The sequence below is a fragment of the Odontesthes bonariensis genome, chromosome 24 (assembly GCF_027942865.1).
Source record: "Odontesthes bonariensis isolate fOdoBon6 chromosome 24, fOdoBon6.hap1, whole genome shotgun sequence".
NCBI classification, from domain to species: domain Eukaryota; kingdom Metazoa; phylum Chordata; class Actinopteri; order Atheriniformes; family Atherinopsidae; genus Odontesthes; species Odontesthes bonariensis.
In genome coordinates, this window is record NC_134529.1 from 28,989,386 (window position 1) to 29,010,085 (window position 20,700).

General features: G+C 40.8%; 2 protein-coding genes across 2 annotated transcripts in view; both read left to right on the top strand.

Moving 5' to 3' along the window:
- LOC142375062 (heparan sulfate glucosamine 3-O-sulfotransferase 5) overlaps positions 1-20,700 on the top strand; it is a 94,458-nt gene that overhangs the window by 2,795 nt on the left and 70,963 nt on the right. The gene's annotated exons all lie outside the window — the stretch shown is intronic.
- On the top strand, positions 2,971-4,950 carry LOC142375145 (uncharacterized). The gene is made up of 2 exons (XM_075459074.1): positions 2,971-2,995; positions 3,053-4,950. Exons 1-2 carry the CDS (start codon positions 2,971-2,973, stop codon positions 4,948-4,950), a joined length of 1,923 nt encoding a protein of 640 aa, XP_075315189.1.

A 20,700-nucleotide genomic window follows, 5' to 3' on the forward strand; every position in this document is an offset into this window, starting at 1 on the left:
CTGATTTCGGCTCGGGCAGGAGCGAAGTGCACTGTGTGTAAACGCTCTGCATACTGTCTGATCGATGAGTATGCCGTTTGCAAGTATGTAGTATGTAGTATGTAGTTGGCGGTTTCTAACACAGCCTAAGATTGTTGCGAGCCCGCTGTCACTTACTCTGCAGCTGCGGAGTAGCGTAAGGATTTCTGGGCTCACGAGTGCCCCCTACCTTGAGGCAAGAGAACTGCCTGCTCGCCTGGTGCCTCTTCACTGTCATTGTAAGATGGCTGAGCACACGAGACAGGTTGCACACATACAGTGGGGTGCGAAAGTTTGGGCAGCCTTGTTAATTTTCCTGATTTACCTTTATAAAGCATTGATTGTTTGGATAAAAAAAATCAGTTAAATATATCATATAGGGGACAAACACAGTGATATTTGAGAAGTGAAATGAAGTTTATATGATTTACAGAAAGTGTGCAATAATAGGTTAAACAAAAGTAGGCAGGTGCATAAATTTGGGTACTGTTGTCATTTTATTGATTTCAAAACCTTTAGAACTAATTATTGGAACTCAAATTTGTTTTGGTAAGTCCAGTGACCCTTGACCTCCATACACAGGTGACTCCAATTATGAGAAAGGGTATTTAAGGGGGGCAATTGTAAGTTTTTCTCCTCTTTGCATCTTCTCTGAAGAGTCGCAGCATGGGAGTCTCAAAACAACTTTACAATTGACCTGAAAACAAAGATTGTTCACCGTCATGGTTAGGGGAAGGATACAGAAAGCTATCTCAGAGATTTCAGCTTTCAGTCTCCACTGTGAGAAACATTGTGAGAAAATGGAAGACCACAGGCACAGTTCAAGTCAAGGCTCGACGTGGCAGACCAAGAAAAATCTCGAATAAACAGAAGCAAAGGATGTTTAGAACAGTCAGAGTCAACCCACAGAGCAGCACCAAAGACCTACAACATGATCTTGCTGCTGATGGAGTCACTGTGCATCGTTCAACTATTCGGCGCACTTTACACAAGGAGATGCTGTATGGGAGAGTGATGCAGAGGAAGCCTTTTCTCCGCCCACATCACAAACAGAGCCGCTTGAGGTATGCTAAAGCACATTTGGACAAGCCAGCTTCATTTTGGAATAAGGTGCTGTGGACTGATGAAACTAAAATAGAGTTATTTGGGCATAACAAGGGCCGTTATGCATGGAGGAAAAAGAACACAGCACTCCAAGAAAAACACCTGCTACCTACAGTAAAATTTGGTGGTGGTTCCATCATGCTGTGGGGCTGTGTGGCCAGTACAGGGACTGGGAATCTTGTTAAAGTTGAGGGACGCATGGATTCCAATCAATATCAGCAGATTCTGGAGACCAATGTCCAGGAATCAGTGACAAAGCTGAAGCTGTGCCGGGGCTGGATCTTCCAACAAGACAACGACCCTAAACACGGCTCAAAATCTACTAAAGCATCCATGCAGAGGAACAAGTACAACGTTCTGGAATGGCCATCTCAGTCCCCAGACCTGAATATTATTGAAAATCTGTGGTGTCACTTACAGAGAGCTGTCCATGCTCGGAAACCATCAAACCTGAATGAACTAGAGATGTTTTGTAAAGAAGAATGGTCTAAAATACCTTCAGCCACAATCCAGACTCTCATTAGAAGCTATAGGAAGCGTTTAGAGGCTGTTATTTCTGCAAAAGGAGGATCTACTAAATATTGAGTTTTTTTTTTTTTTTGGTGCCCAAATTTATGCACCTGCCTTCTCAAATATCACTGTGTTTGTCCCCTATATGATATATTTAACAGAATTTTTTTATCCAAACAATCAATGCTTTATAAAGGTAAATCAGGAAAATTAACAAGGCTGCCCAAACTTTCGCACCCCACTGTACATTATATACATCAGCTAAACTGTGGAAAGTCAGGGGGGCATATATTAAAAGTGTTTGACACATTTTATTGGCGACATGCAGAGAGTAACACGCTCTCATTGCATGGGAGAGCACAGTTTGTGAGGGATTGCACAATCCAAGGCGAGGCTCTGCTTGCTGCTGCCTCACTTTGCGTCTCTTCCCCGTATTTGAATGGAAATGTGAAAATTCAGCAACTCTTAATAAAAAACAATCAAAATTGTTTAAGTTAAATGGAAAATTAGTTTATAGTTCAAACCGTTTTTTTGTTTATTATATATTTTTTCCATGATGCCTCTCCTGACCGCACGGTGCTGATGGCTCGTATTTGTTTTCATCATACCAGCTGCCTCAATTGTTGCCTACAGTGAGGAACTGATTGCAAAGAATCTCTGGGGCACAGCTGATTGGCTCTATTCTTAAAATAGATGGACATGCAATAAAAAAAAAAAGTCACACCATTATAGCCATTATAGATGGGGAAGGAGTTATTATTGAAGGAGTTTGCTTTGTGCACTTGTATGTTTGTTCAAACATAGATGGAGATGGATTGTCATGGTTTCTATTCTATTTCAACTAGCCTACGACTTAACCTTCGTCTTGTGTTAGTTCCCTGTTACCATCTCTTATGTTAACGGGTCGGTTTTGACCCGTGTTTTAATTTAGTTGTAAAATACACTAAAAACAATCATCTATCATCCAATTTGTTTTCTCATCTCTTGGTTACCTTGTTAGGCTTCTTTATCCATAAAAATATGTGTTTTAATATTTTTGGTGTGGGCCCCTGGGCCTTGTTTTTGTCAGTATACCCCTCAATTTCAATAAAAACAAAAATGTAAAATGAACCTCACGAGAATCAATAAATAAAAGGTTGTTATGTCACCTGACTATTACTGAGGGGATTTAGAACACATCTCTTAAATAAATTAGTTTTATTTATTTTTTCATTTTAATATTATTAACTATAGTAACATCTATGGTGTTACGGGTCAGTTTCGACCCATATATTTACTTCAAGAAAAAGGCAAAAAAGTCTCTTTTTTTCAGCAATAGAACTTTAGTACAAATACAAAATGAAAAGCAGTCTGTTGGCTGACGGTGAACTTGTGATTTCAGTTTTGGCTCTAATTATTGCTTTATAATCTTATTTTTAAGAACTACTGGACTATTACAGCTGCTTCAGTTTGAGAGTCACTTCTGGAACAGTAACATCTGCATTTCATCGGCTTGAGAAAGGCATTATCACAGGATGTACCATTTCTGTGGTATTGTTTTCCTTGGCCATGAACATGCTGGTGAAGTCAGCAGAGGTGGAGTGTAGAGGACCACTCACCAACTCCGGTATGCGACAGCCCCCCATCAGAGCATTTATGGATGATCTGACGGTGACGACAACATCTGTCCCGGGCTGTAGATGGATCCTCCAAGGCCTGGAGCATCTCATCCGCTGGGCCTGGATGAACTTCAAGCCAGCCAAGTCCAGGTCCCTGGTGGTGAAAAAGGGGATGGTGTCAGAGAAGTACCGCTTCTCAATAGAAGACACCCAGATTCCAACTGTGGGAGAGAAGCCAGTCAAGAGCCTGGGCAAGATCTATTACTGCACCTTGAGGGACACTGCAGCACTCCAAGCAACATCAGAGGAGTTGGGAACCTGGCTGAGGGCAGTGGACAAGTCAGGGCTACCAGGCAAGTTTAAAGCCTGGCTTTACCAGCATGGTATCCTGCCTCGACTCCTCTGGCCACTGCTGGTCTACAATGTGCCAATTACCACCGTCGAGTGCTTCGAGAGGAAGGTCAGCTCTTTCCTGCGGAAGTGGTTGGGCCTACCACGAAGCCTTAGCAGCATCGCCTTGTACGGGAGGAACAACAAACTTAAACTACCCTTCAGCAGTCTGACAGAGGAGTTCATGGTTACCCGAGCAAGAGAGGTGCTGCTATATAGGGACTCCAGTGACATCAAAGTCTCCTCGGCTGGCATAGAGGTGAGGACCGGCAGGAAGTGGTGTGCTCAAGAGGCAGTAAACCAGGCCAAGTCCCGCTTGCGGCACAGCGAGCTGGTGGGAACAGTGGCAACCGGGCGGGCAGGACTAGGGAGCAACCCTAGGCCTTCCTACAACAAGGCCAAGGGGAAGGAGAGGCGTCAGCTGATCCAGGAGGAGGTCCGGGCAGGGGTGGAGGAAGTCCGCTGCAGTAGGGCTGTAGGGATGTGTCAGCAGGGGGCATGGACCCGTTGGGAGGAGGCAGCGGCCCGGAAGGTTTCGTGGACAGACTTATGGCGATCTGAGCCACACCGGATCAAATTCCTCATCCAGTCGGTCTACGATGTCCTCCCAAGCCCATCCAACCTCCACCGCTGGGGCTTGGCTGAGAACCCACTGTGCCCTCTCTGCCAAAGAGCTGGAACGCTGGAGCACATCCTGAGCTGCTGCCCAAGAGCACTAGGTGAGGGGCGCTACCGGTGGCGCCATGACCAAGTGCTACGGGTCATTGCTGAGGCCATCAGCAAAGGGATTTCCACCAGCAAACACCTACAACCAACAAGGCAGGCCATCGCCTTTGTTAGGGTTGGGGAGAAGCCACAGCAGCTCAGGAGCGAACCAGGGGGACTGCTGGCAACAGCCAGGGACTGGCAGTTGAAAGTCGACCTAGGGAGACAGCTCAAGTTTCCGGAGAACATCGCAGTGACCACACTCAGGCCAGACATGGTCCTGGTGTCGGAAACAACGAGGCAAGTGGTCCTGCTGGAGTTGACTGTCCCCTGGGAAGACAGGATAGAGGAGGCCTTTGAGAGGAAGAGGGCCAAGAATGAGGAGCTGTCCAGTGAATGCCGAAGCAGGGGATGGAGGATCCGATGCAACCCCATCGAGGTCGGATGCAGAGGATTCGCTGGCCAGTCTCTTATCAGGGCACTCAAGATGCCGGGACTGAAAGGACTGAAAAACAGGAGCGCCATCAAGAACATCAGTGACGCAGCAGAAAAGGCGTCCAGATGGCTGTGGATCAAGCGGGGCGACCCGTGGGCAAATGCTCTTAAGACACAAGCCGGGACTTGATCACCCCCGGCTGGGTCCCCTGGGCAAGGGTGTCTGTTGTGAGACCCGAAACACCCAGTGAACCCAGGTGTCAACACTGATGATGTGTCTTAAGTTGCACGAAAGTGTATGTTAGAATGAATTATAACTGGGTCGAAACCGACCCTAACAACACAAAGGTCTTAATTTCAACTAGAGCATTTTATAATTTAGTGAAAACAATTTTTTTTGTTTTATTTTGTTGAAATAGAGGTTCCTGACAAAGTCATAAAGCCTTGATACAATAAACAAATTTATATGGTTATGTTATGCATTTAAAACCTAAAAACGGGTCGGTGCCGACCCTAACACAAGACGAAGGTTAAAGACAGAACATCTTTGTTCCTTTAGCCAATGTCTTCATTTTAGTTATATCTTAAATCTGTATGAGAAAAGGTGTGCATTTTTTTTGTAAGACATAAGCACATAGCAGAACTGGCTGTATGAGTATGTATGGTGATGAGATACCATATGATTACTGTGGAAAGAAAACATGTCTATCTACTGAGTTCTTTGCCAGTCTTTTACCTAGGCTGTAGCGAGCATGTTTGTAATACTTTGGAGATTTCCTTTCAGCCTTCAGATCAAAACAATTCCAATGAAGATTCAAAGAACTGAAAAAGAGTCAAACAAAACACATTGATGTGGTGGTTAGCACTCACAGGAAGAATGTTCCTGGTTCAAATTTCAGCTGGGTTCTTTCTGAGTGGAGTTTACATGTTTCCCCGTGCATTGGTGGGTTCTCTCCTGATACTCTGGGCTTTTCCCATACTCCAAAAAATGCATTTTATGGTAAATGGTGATTTTATATTGACTGGAGGAGTGAATATGAGTGTGCCTAGTTGGTGGAGTCCAGGACGTAACCTGCCTTTTGCTCAATGGCAGATTGGATAGGCTCCTCCATGCGACCCTGAATGGATAAAGTGGGTTTGGAAAAATGATTGGATTGATGAAAACTGAAACAGAAAGCACCAAACAGAACAATCAGCTTTTTGGTCTGAAAGATGTATGCATGTAATACACGCTATGACAACTGGGATGTTTAAAAAAAAAGTTCCTGGGCCGATATGATTTGGAAGTTTTACTAAATAATAGCTGGTATTTGTGATAGCGATACTTTTTCATGGTACAGCTCGGCTCAGCTCAACACTTCACTTCTTCATTTTCCCAGTGCTGGCAGCTTCTCCTCAACAAGGGTGGGATCAGCTTTTTAGCATCGTAATGTATTGTGAAGCTATGACGAGTGATGTAACACAAAACTTCTCTCTGTGAGTCATTCTTTCACTTCACTGTAACACTGAATTTTAGAGTGCAAGTATTTGACATATGGTGAGCGTGAGAGTACCAAGTGTGTTCTACAGAGCTCACCTCCAGTTAATAAAAAACATACCCACATTTAAATCCATACTGTGGGTTTATAAATGTGCTCATTCATAGTTTGTGCGACTGGATATGTTATCTCTGTGCACAGATGGGGATATATGTGACTTTTATTCTGTTACTGTTACTCCTACAGATTCAATTCAATTCAGTTTTATTTATTAGCACCAAATCACAACAAATGTCATCTCAAGGCACCTCAATGATAGATAGATAGATAGATAGATAGATAGATAGATAGATAGATAGATAGATAGATAGTACATATGGGTTTAATCATGATCCTCCTGGCCCCCCAGTGAAGAGTTTTATAGTCTTATGGCCAGGGGGACAAAAGAGTTCTCGAGTCTCAGCTCAGAGACAGCAGCCTGCTGCTGAACATGCTCCTCTGTCTCATCACAGTTTGGTGGAGTGGGTGCTGGCCCCCCCTGGCAGTTTTTTACAGATATTAAGGGACTCCAGCCTTCTCAGGAAGTAAAGACGACTCTGTCCTTTACGGTGGATGCTGTCTGTGTTAACAGTCCAGTCCAATTTGTCATCCAGCTGCAGTCCCAGCAGGTACTTATAGGACCTGACCACTTCCACGTCAGAGCCCTCGATGGAAATGGGCTGGAGATGGGGTCTCTTCCTCCTAAAGTCCACCATCTCGCATCTCCTTGGTTTGGAGGTGTTAAGCTGGTATAGTCCAATTCAAGCCAATTAGACTCCATTCATTGTGATGAAATCCAATTAATTAAATTCAAAGTCTAATTCATACATACAGAGCCAATTTATAAAACTATTTCCTAGCTAAGGAAACCAACAGATTGCACCGAAACTTGTCTTCAGTCCAATCTCCCGTCCTGAGCGTGCCTGAGGCGCCTGTGGAGAGAAACGACTCCCTTTGAACAGGAAGAAACATCTGGCAGAACCAGAACCAGGAAGGGTGGCCGTCCGCCTCCACCAGCTGGGGTTTGAGAGGACAGAAAAGAGGGGACAACAAACACTGTAACACCATTCAAAGGACACCTGTTGGAACAGGGAAAAACGAGTTAATGACCACAATAATGTCACATGTACATAATATCATTTAAGAAATTAAACGGGGGAAAAAGAGAGCAAAGTGAGGAAAGGTGTGACATAGTAGCATAACTATGGGATGTTTCAGAGTCACCTGAGCCATCCCTAACTATAAGCTTTATCAAAAAGGAAAGTTTTAAGCCTAATCTTTAAGAGAGGGTGTCTCGGTCATTGAGAGCTTTATATGTGAGGAGAAGAATCTTAAATTCTATTCTGAATTTAACAGGGAGCCAATGAAGAGAAGCTAAAACTGGAGAAATATGATCTCTGTTAGTTCTCGTCAGAACTCTGGCTGCAGCATTTTGGATCAACTGAAGGCTTTTCAGAGAATATGTGGGACAGCCCAATAATAAAGAATTACAGTAGTCCAATCCTGAAGTGAGAAATGCATACAACATCAGTTTTGTCTGAATTTAGAAGCAGACAGTTCTGATTCATCCAGGTCTTTATGTCTTTAAGACATGCTTGTAGTCTGACCAACCTATTGGGTTCATCTGGTTTTATAGATAAGTACAACTGGGTATCATCAGCATAGCAACAGAAATTTATGCCATGCTGTCTAATAATGTTACCTAATGGAAGCATGTATAAAGTGAAAAGAATCGGTCCAAGTACAGAACCCTGAGGAACTCCATGACTTGCTCTGGTGTGTGAGGAAGATTCTTCATTTACAAGAACAAACTGAAATCTATCAGATAAATATGACTTAAACCAGCCTAATGCAGTTCCTTTAATCCCAGTAACATCCAGACTAGCGTCCAGAGCAGGGGCGCACCCCTCTACCTTCAACAAGCTCTTGAAAATTCGGCTTTTCCGAGAATATATTTATTCTCATCTTTAAAATATACTCACTTGTTAATTCTCCTTTTCCCTTGTAAGTCATTTTGGATAAATGCATCTGCTAAATACAGAAATGTTAATGTAAAATATAGTAAAAGGGCACCTACCAGGCTATGCCAGCTGATTCTCTGAACAGGTTTTGTATATTTAAAACAGTGTTTGTATTGTAGTCAGTTGATGCAACCTCTCAAGTGTTAAACTAGCTGATATTTGTATCTTGCAACCAAAAACTTTTATTGGTTTAATGATTAATCAGTTAGAGAAATAATTACGAGCACAATTGGTAAATATGGCTATTGTTAGTTTCAGACAAACACTCAACCATCTAATTAGTTCGTTGTAGGTAATTTCCTGAGGGTTTACTTTAAATGCAGACATTCCCTTTGAAAAGATGAGGTTGTGATACCCAAAGGCACTGAAATAGGTTGAATATTTATTTTCCCTCAGTTTTACCTCAACCTAAAAAGAACTTTTGCATCTCCTCAGAGTAGCACCCATACATCACGTCCCTATAACAACCAATGCATCGAGGTTAAACAATATGTTGTGTTCCTGAAAGTTTAAATTGGGCTGCCAGAGGTCATGGTAGTACACTGTTCCCAGCAGCCAGGCCATCATACTGCTCAATCCATCTTAATGATTCCTGTGGGAAGGGCTGCAGCAGACTTTGGGAAAGGACCTTAGAATCCTCTCCTGTGACCTTCTGAGAGTAACAAATGGAGCGCCTCACTGTTGGCAGACGATCCACCCAAACTCTGTATGTGAGGCTGCCAACTCCATTAAAAGTGTCTGATTTCCAGCATCACTCTTCCCTCTCTCTCACATCTGAGTTGCATTTTACTCATATTCATTTTTCAGTGTGTTTCAGAGGTGCTAATTGAATCCATCCAATATCCAGGCAAAGATCCTCCCATTGTGCCAACTTGACCTTGGTCACTGCTTCTTGTTCATTATACAAAGCAGTACACTTTGGTGAAAGTGAGACCCCACAGCATGTTGTATAATCCCTCAAATTTCATGTTTGTCAACCTGCTATGTCCAATTTACAAAGACATGTTTGGGTTGCTGCAATGTGGATTCATTTCTGCCTTAGCAAGCAATCATGGAGGCAAGTTGGGGCAGACACAGAGAGCTGCAGGGTGACATCTGATGCTGGTGCAAACATTTTCAGCTCTGAACTGACACCATTACACAAGCTCCTTACAGATGGTGATATATGACTAAGGTGTCTATAATCATGATTCACAAAGACATCCCCCTTTTTTTTTTTTTACCCCTGCCGTCCTGTTCTCCTGGGTCTGATCAAGAATGCTCTATTATCCTGCAGTCATGATTTGTGGTAGTCTGTGTTGCTGAGCATCTGAAGGACAGTGTCAAAACAATATCATAACCTCATCCATTAGCCATATGGGTTCCATTCCCCCATTCATTTAATTACCCCCCCCATCCTATTCTGCCTTTCACACACTTTGCCAGATGATGGTTTATGTTTGATATTTGTCTTATGGCAAGAAAAGAAAAACTCCAAACAAGAATAATTATTTCATGGTTTATTTTAGTTATTTATTACTGAATCTGTTATTTAATCAAATTTCATTTTAAGAATGTGAAAAAAAATGCCATCAATTTGAATTATTTTTCCCCAATTAGCAGTTTGAAAAGTTTTTGTCAGCATCATGTCAAATTTGTCAGCATCATGATTTCACAAGAGACTGTTTTGAAACCACTGTCATTTAAACATATGACAAGCACATGGTTTGAGAACAAATCCTTGTCCTATGTTGTTTACAAATGATACACATTTCTATGTGGTAAATAGTTCATTTCAAGAAATCTTGACAAGCCGATTTTCACTAGTTCCGTTGCCATTTTTCGTTGCTTATTTCAAGCAAAAACATCTTGTATTTGTTGTTTTTTTTTAACTTATTTTCGTAGGGGCATTTTTTCCAGTGATGGTCATCCAAAATGAAACAAATTAAAAAACATGTTCAGCTGGTTGGCTTTATCCAGGCTTCCATCAGTATGATCCTCTTTCAACTTAAAGCTGTGAGTTATGATCTTTTACACTGCACATCCCTCACATTGTTCTGTGCTTTCTGCTTATTTTGTACACCTCTTTGCTCTCTGTCTTTATCTCTCTATCTTCTCAGTAACTCAAAATCTTCTTTTTTTTCCATCTTCAGCAGCCATTTCAGGTCAGTGGTGATCCAGGGATTGTTATTGGGGAAGCCCCTTACTGTCTTTGTGGGAATAATACTCTCCACACAGAAGTTGATGTAATCTGTCCTTATACTCAGTCATGGCATTAATATCATATCCATGTAGCTAAAAGGTCCTACTGTTATGGGTTGCAGCTTAACAATGGGTGTATAGTTGGAAGTAAGGAGAACCAGATTATGGTCTGATTATTCTAGTAGAGGCAGGGCAGAGCAGCTGTCCAGGAGTGGGTCAGTGATATATTTGAGGTGGGATAGCACCAGGTGCTCAAATCACTTCATTACCACATTGTGGTCAGGATGACATATCTGCAGTCATTAAGTCCTGTGAGCCTTGTTTTTTTTTACAGATATATATATTTATATGTCCTGCCCCTAATTAGTTGAAATATCAAAAATAATAAATGTGGGGCGGTTGGTGGCGTAGTGGGTTAAGCAGCCACCCCATGTACAGAGGCTACAGTCCTCGCTGCAGCTGGCCCCGGTTCGACTCCCGCACCGAGCGGCCCTGTGCTGCATGTCTTTCCCCTCTCTCTGCTTCCTGTCTCTCTCAAACTGTCCTAACATTAAAGGCATAAAAAGCCCCAAAAAATACTTTTAAAATAAATAAATGTTTGATATATATATACAGTATATATATTTATATATATGATATTGGTGTCATCTCCATGTGGCTCGAAGGTTGTACTGTGGGATTGTGTGGGGATCATTGAAAACAGGTAGTTAACTTTTGGAAGTACCATCATTTTAATGGTTGCAACTCTCCCCATTAAGTGATATGAGTAATGACTTCCAACGAGTGAGATCGTCCTTTACTGTCTTTAAAAACTGAACATAATTTAGCTTTGTTAGCTCTGAGAACCTGAAGGAAATGTTTATGCCTAAATATCTAAATATCTAATATTTCCTGACTGTAAAGTGATAGCAGGTATATTCTGGAAACTACAGTTAATTGGCAGTATTGTGGTCTTAGACCAGTTGATAGAGTAGTCAGAAAGTGCTGAGAATTTATTTATGAGTGTGATTGTGTGAGTGAGAGATGTCTGTGAGTTCTGGAGGAAAAGTAATACATCATCAGCATAAAGACTCATTATTAAGGGAAGACTTTCCCTGACAATTTATAAATGGGGAAATTTTGTGGTGGGATGGATGTTTACTGTTTACTGACAGGATGTGCATATCATTCTCTGTATTTATTCAAGTCAAAAAGCAGGTTTACTTGAAGAATTAACTCCACTTAAAATGTGGATTATTTATCAACTCTCTGAGATGCGTCCCAGCAGAGTACCCTTGTAACAGATCATAGATCTATTTTGTCTGCCATTGGTGCCTTTGTCTGCACGTAGAACCAGTGATCAGGGCGTGATGCTTAATTCTTCATAGCTATCTCTTGCCATCAATGTGAGTTTTTATGGGGAGGTGCTTGTCAGTTACCATAGCAACCAATGTCGCTGGCACTGCATTGCATCCCTTGCAGGGTTGTGGATGGAGTGCTTGAAAGTATCACTAAACAGTACATTTTAAAGAGTCAAAGTCTTTCCCACCTGAGGACAGAATCAAAAAGCTTGAAATAGTAATGTTGGCAGACTTATGCTGTTTGTTGACCAAATTTCTACTCAACTTCCTGACATTGTATAAGCTGTTGAGGCTTTTTTAATTGCTAACGGATAGTTTTGACAATTTAAGGAAGTTGCAAAAGTGTCTACGAGGCAGAAACAGTGACTTACGAGAAGCAAGCCCAAAGTTTTATAGCACCTACTACTAAGTTAGCTGCTTCCACTCTTTTACAGGCTGTGTAAGAATTCTATCGAATGAAAATGTCTCACCTAACAACTTGCTTTTTTTTGTATAATGTGCTTTATGAGCATTTGTGCTATGATTTTTCTAAATGTTTGGATATATTGGTGAGTTTTACCAGTATTAAAAAGGAGAATTCAAGAGATGTTCACTTTCAGATCGGAGCCAATTTTTGGGGAGTTTTAGGGACTTGGTGAGTTAAAGGAGCACTAGGTAGCATTTTCACCTAAAATTATAGCCTTCAGGAGTTTAACAAAGGTTAAACAAGTCAAAGGTAAGCGAATGAAGCCTGTCTCGCTCCCAACAGGGGTCTGTATGCTGAAAATCCCATATGTAACTTCGGCAGGAGCGACCCGCTTCTGAAGTGTCGTGATGCGTGAGAAGAGTCGTTTGTGTTTACGGCACTTAGCTAGGTACTGTATACTAGCTGTAGTTGTAGGCTATGTGTTCGCTTGCGTTGAAGAGCCAACACCAAGCGTTTCATATTCTGCCTTTCACAGACTGAATATGAAACGTTCGATGTTGGTACTTCCCATCTTTGTGAAATTTCTCCAAGTGTGATCTTGTTCATCTACCATAGTGACCTGGGTTTTAGATCGCAAAGAGACAGATGATGACGGTGCTCTAATTCCTCCTGAGTTCGAGAAGTAGCCTAGCTTCAGAAATACACGGACTGACCTGATTATAATAAGAATAGAGTTTTGATCCGAAAAAGAATTGTTATCTACAAATGAAAATTGATTAATTTGTGATTGTAATCGGAATAGTGTAGAGCTAGTCTGCGTTTATTGCAGCGTGTGTTGGTAGTGCCTGCGCGCATCTGTCTAAGATGTAATTTTTGTAAGTGTCTGCTAATACAAAGGAATCACTCCACGAATACTCCATGATGAGGGAAGAATCCCATTCAAGATCAGCAACAGTCCATCCATACATCCATACATCCATTATCTTCAACTTGTCCGGGGGTCGGGTCGCGGGGACAGCAGCCTGAGCAGAGAAACCCAGACGAGCTGTCCCCGGCCACTTCCTCCAGCAACAGAATTATAGCATATTATCTTGAGTTCTCTCTACAGAAAATCTCTGATTATAGTATCTTACGTGGGCAGTCTACACTTGTGAATCAGATGACCTAACTGCACTGACTAAATAACACAACGGCAGCATTCGCCACGATGGTTAGTTAGTGGGTGTGTACAGGTGGGCATTTTTACGACAGTGTAGAATTTCAGTTTGACCAATAGAGATCGCTATACTGCCGCTAAACTACCTTGTATCCCTTTAAGGCCCTTAATTTTGATAAACGTGGAATGGCAAAATTAAACTTATTTGCCCACAGGCCAACAAATAGTTGAAATTTTAGTATTTTCCAACCAGAATTTCACACCTTGCAGCCAGCAAGGAAAGAGACTTTAGTCTTTAGTTATGCAGCCCTCCCTTAGATTATGGGCAGGTCCCACGCTTAATCTTTTATCAGATATGAAAATGATAGATTTACAAATGTTCCAAGTCAGTTATGAGATATTTAAATGAATGTGTTTGTATGTCTGAATGGTGTTTAAAGTTCCTGATGTGTGCCTTCAAACTGATGTGTTAAGTGAACCTGTCTCATGCAACCATTATTGCCATAAGCCTATAAGCGTATAATAGCCATTATAAGCCATAAGTCTGGCTATGACATAATGTGAAATTAAAGTTGATAATTTCTGATATAAATAATTGCTGATTAGTCTATTTTTGTTCATCTTATGCTATCATTAGTAGTTTTAGCACCTTTTATCTTCAGCATATATAGAACTATATATTTACATATATCTATATACATATGACATATATGTGAAGCTTTCAGGAAATATAATTCAAATAATACATGAATTAGTTTCAGTGGCTAAAATTGTGAAGGATTCCGTTTTTATGCTGTAAATCCAGCAGATGAAGAGTAGTCACCCATCCTGTTAGAGGACAATAGCATTTGAAGTATTTTGTCGTTGCCTTTCTGTGGTTGCTGATCTGTAGTAATATGAATCTTCTTTGTGAGCACGAAAAACACCACCAGCTTCCGAGCTTCCTTCTGTCTCTGATGTCTTTACTGATGGAACACTTTGTCTCCAGCCCAGCCTTGTTTTCAAGTATTCTTTTTACTTACATTCAATCAATAGCTGTTATCACGTGTTAATGATGAGTCATGTTATTAAATGTGCTGACCTGTGGCCATATTGTATTACCATGCTCTCTTGCACAGCCAGACTTGTGTAATTAAGGTTTAAGTAAATGCAGCTTGAGAATCAGGTTTGAGACGAAACTCAATCATAATTAGCCTTTATTATTCAGCACAGTTAAAAGTTTTAATGCTTTTTCGGTTTCTGTCACCTGAACAGATGAATGTTTTCTTTAAATTGATAGTGAGATAGAATAGAGCTGCACAAGTGGCAGCGTAATAATTTGCAGAAATGAACAACCAGTACCAGTCATCCTAATTCACTCTGTTTTCACTTTTGTATGGACTCTGTTGTAATTGTATGTTGAAGATCTAAGGCAGCCAGGCCCAGGAATGTTTACACTCATTGATGTAATATGAACAAGCTGGATGACAGTGATGCGGAATAGGGCTTTCTGTACTTTTAGTGGTTTATTCTTGAACTTACAAAATTGTAAAAAAGGTCAGATATGTGATTTAATTTGAATTTAATCAGTCAAAGGTCAGTGAACCTCTTTATATTGGCTGCCACCGATGATAATAAAAGCAAAGAATGGACCTACTTATGCTGCTCATGTGGTGTATTAAATGATACCTCACTGACTCATTTTATGCCAGGAAAAATTATGATAAGAGGGAATCAAACACTTTCACAAGAACTGGTCATGTGTGGATTTTATCAATGTGGGTTCTCTTGAGTCAGATTAGAGAAACAGAGATGCTAACCCAAGTCCCTCAACTCACCTAATCCGTAAAATTAGGGGAGAGAGGAAATGGGGAATATTTTGTTGAAATCACCGGTGGCACCCTCGGATTTTGGTTGCCACTGCAACCATTTCAAAGTTTTGTTTTAAAAAAACATTCCTCATAAAGGCTGCAAATGTTGGAAAAGAGCATTAAATGCTGATGCATTTTTTTAAATAACACAAATACTGATAATGGAACATTTCATGTCATAAATTTGAATTCAGGGCCAATAAGACTTGGAATGATTTTGGTGACTGCTGGATTGATGTGACGCTGTGACACTTTTCTTTGTTAGACGTATTGCATCACTTCCTGTTACCTTGCTTGTGTACTGTGGAATTTCTTGCTCTTCCTGGACTACTAATAATCACTTTATTTCTACCTATAACTTGCACAATTTTGCATAGTTAACTCTATTGCTTACCGTTCTGTTCTAACACACTCCTACAGATATTTAGTCTTTATTTTCACTTTTTAGCAGCGTGTCTGGTTCTCTAGCTTAGCATGGCTACCAGTTCTCTCCCTCCATCTCCTGCTTTCACCTGCTCCGTGTGTCAGATGTTTAGTTACTCCTCTGCCTCCTTTAGCGATAATGGTACATGTAACAAATGTAGTCTTTTTGTAGTTTTGGAGGTGAGGTTATCTGAATTGGAAGCTCGGCTCTGCACAGTTGAAAATCACCGATAGCGAGCCAGGTCCCTTTAGCCAGTGCGGAGCCACCTAGCGTAGTTAGCTCCATTAGCCGCCCCCCCTAGCAGAACCCGAGCAGCCGGGACCCCGGGACGTTAACTGAACAGTCTCACTCTCAAGGTGTCTCTCAAGGTGTCTATCAGAGGATGCTGTAACCAGATTTAAAGAGTTAATTCCATCATCCTTTTCTTCACTGCCATGTGCAGATATGACAGAGGACGACTACCTAAACTTTACTCCAGCAACACTTGACTCTCTTGTTGACAGCACTATAGTTTCAATGCGTACAGCACTGGACAATGTTGCCCCTCTGAAAAGGAAGGTGATCAGTCAGAAGAGGCTGGCTCCTTGGTATAATTCACAGCTGCGTGCTTTAAAGCAGACTGCAAGAAAGCTGGAGAGACAGTGGCGTTCCTCTAATTTAGAAGAGTCTCAATTAGTCTGGAAAGATAGAACTGCTTATTATTCATCATTGATAGAAGAGAATAAGAATAATCCCAGGTTTCTTTTCAGCACTGTAGCCAGTCTGACTAAGAGTCCGAGCTCTGCTGAGCCAGTTATTCCTTTAACTCTCAGCAGTGATGATTTCATGAGCTTCTTTATTAATAAAATTGTTTCTATCAGAGAGAAGATTGATGGAGTCCTTCCCACTATTATCAGTGATGTATCATCAAGTACAGCAGCTTTAGAAGTATCTTTAGAAACTGATTTGTATTTAGACGGCTTCTGCCCAGTTGATCTCTCTGAACTAACAACAGCAATAGTCTCTTCTAAACCATCAACTTGTGTTTTAGACCCAATCACAACCAGACTGTTCAAGGTTTTCCCCTTATTTGACACTTCCATATTGGATTTGATTAATCAGTCTTTGTCGACAGGATATGTACCTCAGACTTTTAAGGTTGCTGTAAATAAACCTTTACTTAAAAAACCTACTCTTGATTCAGAAGTGTTAGCTCATAATAGACCTATATCCAATCTCCCTTTTATGTCTAAAGTTCTTGAAAAAATAGTTGCAGCTCAGCTTTGTGATCACTTACACAGAAATAATCTGTTTGAAGAGTTTCAGTCAGGATTCAGAGTGCATCATAGCACAGAAACTGCACTGCTGAAAGTTACCAATGATCTCCTCTTAGCCTCTGATAGCGGACTTGTGTCTGTGCTTGTCCTGTTGGATCTCAGTGCTGCATTTGATACGGTCGATCACAGTATCTTATTACACAGACTTGAACATGTTATTGGGATTAAAGGAACTGCATTAGGCTGGTTTAAGTCATATTTATCTGATAGATTTCAGTTTGGTCTTGTAAATGAAGAATCTTCCTCACACACCAGAGTAAGTCATGGAGTTCCCCAGGGTTCTGTGCTTGGACCGATTCTTTTCACTTTATACATGCTTCCATTAGGTAACATTATAAGACAGCATGACATAAATTTCATAAATTGCATTGGGGGGGGAGGGTTTAGGCTTCACTGGAATCTTTATCTTTTTTCAGTAGAAACCTGGAATTGTCTGTTAAATTTTTCCCAACCAGTTGTTGGTTAGCAGTAGCCTTTTGCATTGCACTGATAGTGGAATCTGAACCTTAGTCTGCTGAGTCCATTTTCTGAATAGGACATACTGTCAAGTTTCAATTCAGGACCTAAAAGCAGACTCAGAAAGCAGGGCAATGATTTTGGCGATTTATTAAAAGAAAAGCAAGTAGGCAGGTGAATATGGTTTGCAAGAGTGCAAGCTCTCATGGGCCTTGATATATCCAGGGAAGGGCAGGCTGAGTGTCTTAATTCCCAGGGGCAGCTGACTTGGAGCAAAGAGTTCCACAGTAATTGTAAGGTTTCTCTCAGGCCTGACTAAATCCAGGAAGCAAGCAGGTTTGGGCGACCCAAGTTGCAAAGTCCAGGTACAAGGAGAAGTAGGTAAATAACACTGGACAAACGCATGAACATAAAAGACATTGAAATTAGGTGTCAAATTTATTGTATTTTCAGTTTACTGATTTGGCGCAGAGTGAGTGCAGTGACCAGCTATTTCTGGAGAAGGTGACTAATGAGCAGCAGCTGCAACCGGGCTCTGCACACTGGACACTGCTTCTGCAATCAAGCGCAAGAGGAAAAGTAAGAGGAGAGAGACACTGCCTCGGCTGTGCTCAGCACTCTCCAACATCATTAGGAGAATATGATTTATATTTTAATAAGAAATAAGAGAGCACGCTTAGTGTGAGGAAGATTAGACAACCATAAAGGCCATTTTTTAGCGAATGCTCTATTGAGCAACTTTATGTGAATAAAAGGCTCTTATTCAATTGTCCTTAATCCTTCACAATCCACCAACATGTCCTCATTAGTAAAGAATGAAGGGGAATTGGACTTTTCTTTTAGCGTTGGGTTGAGCACAACAACACAATTGACATTGTATTCAACTAGCCTCTAAAGATCCCCTCTTGTCTCATAAACATTATACTGCTTTATCTTTGATGCTAATGTTATTGCTGTAATGCTTAATTATTTTTTGTATCCTTTTGGTGACCTGAATACTGTCAGCAGGCTGCATCCATATTACCATCCAGAAAATCAGAAGTGAACTGCATGTGGTCCTCAAGGTAGATTATTACTGTAATTACTGTTTTAAGTGGCCTGTCCCGCAAAGAATTAGCTGTCTGTGTTCTAAACAGTGACCTGCAAGAGTTGGACATTGTAGCTTAACTTCTGATGCCTGACTTCAGAAGGTAAAGTTTATTATAATGACTTAACCCAAAAGAGGCACAGATTTTACTGTCAATCCTGGCCTAGAGACTGAAGCATTACAGTTATGAGTTTTGGGTGAGCTTTTCTTACTTCTTCCTCCACTCACTAATGAATATTACGCTCACCATACAAGTCAATCAATATGTAGTTTCTTTTGTTAACCTTCTTTTGGAATAGTCAGGATCACAAGGTTGTTTTTTTAAATATTGAAAAGAAATCTTTATTTTGTTGATTCACTTCATCATTCTTCTCGATTTAAGCAAAAAAAGAAATGATCCGGTCTCATGCCTTCTGTAATCCTAACAGCACACTAACTGAGGGCAATGAGCACTGCGTAGTTAGAGGCAGAGAAGGTGAGTCAGGATCTCACCATGCTTGAAAACTTAAAGATAACTGGGTACACACTTCTCAACATGATGTACATCACGAGTTCAGAAGAGGGTACATTTAATGCGACTGAAAAATACAAGTGGACTCTCTATATACCTTGGAATGGCAATGAGAATGAATTAATAAAAGGTGAACTACCTTTTATTTTATAAAAATACAAGGAGTTCACCATCACGCATCACATGATACTTTTGAAAAGCTACAATCAATTTCTATTTTACTGTTCAAAATTCTGACTAAAGTACGGAAGCCCAGAGCGGACGTGGTACGTATAAACTTTTTTTTGGTGGTTTTTCTCGAGATAACGAGATAATTATGTTGTTATCTCAAGAAAACAATGATCGTTTTCTCGAGATAACGAGTTAATTTAGTAGAGATAACTTTCATATCAGCCCGCGTCCTTTAAGGAGACGGCCGGCTCGACTGCAGCTCAACAGGCGTTTACACCTAAATGATCCTGCTGATACAGTCAACTTCATCAGTGACCAGCTGATGAGACCAGGCCGTCTCCATGGTTACCGAATGATGCACGAGAGGTGCCGTAATTGTTTTCTCGAGACAACGAGTTATTTATCTCGTTATCTCGAAATGCTTGTCACACCAGCGGGATTTGCTTTGTGCATTTTCACAAGCAGAATTGTTAAACAAACTCTCCACATTCCATGTTTGATTCATAGGCTACTTTATTCAGTTTTCAATGAAAGGGGGATAAAGATGGGTACACCTGTGCCAGATATACATATAAACAGGGGCAGACTGGGGAGAAAAAGTGGCCTCGTAAACCATCGGTAAATTAACTCGTTATCTCGAGATAACGACATAATTATCTCGTTATCTCGAGAAAACCATCAAAAAAAAGTTTATACGTACCACGTCCGCTCTGGGCTTCCGTACCAAAGGCTTGCATTTTCTGTATATTTTCTTCTTTACGTCTTAATATGTGGCCTGCTATGCCTGAACAAAATATGCTCAGATTCATTTTGTGGTACGGAACTGCAACACAGTTAAATATCTTTGTGGTCTTCATATGATTTAATTGCATTTTTAAATGTTTAATAAACAATGAACATTAAATGTATTATGTTAGCCTTTTAGTGTAACATGAAATACACAATGTCAATCCTGCATATTTGCAGGTAACAGATTCTTTTCTCTTCTTGGTATTTAACCCATTTAATTACAAACTATATTTTAATAAGCTTTGATGCATAGATTTCACCATTTTGAAACATTTCATGAACCACCGTTAAACTCTCTTTGTGTGGATCCCATTTCCACTTTACAGCCTTTCCAAAAGAAGGAAGCATTCCCTATAGGTTTATTACATTTTTAGGTCATTCCTCCAACTCTACATTCAGGTCAGCTTTAAAATGCTCATAGGGATTTTATAAAGAATTTGTCAAAGGCAGGGTTGGAAAGTAACGAATTACATTTACTCACGTTACTGTAATTGAGTACTTTTTATGAGTAATTTGTAATTTTCGGAGTAGTTTTTGAAATATGTAATTTTTACTTTTACTCGAGTACATTTTGACCCAAGTACTTTTACTTCGCTACATTTGAAACCCCTCACGTTACTGAGTAAAACAAATATTGATGGTGAAAAATTAAATGCGGGCGGAAATTTAAACAGCTGTCATGAACTGAAAGTCAATTGCGTGGCCTTGCCTTGCG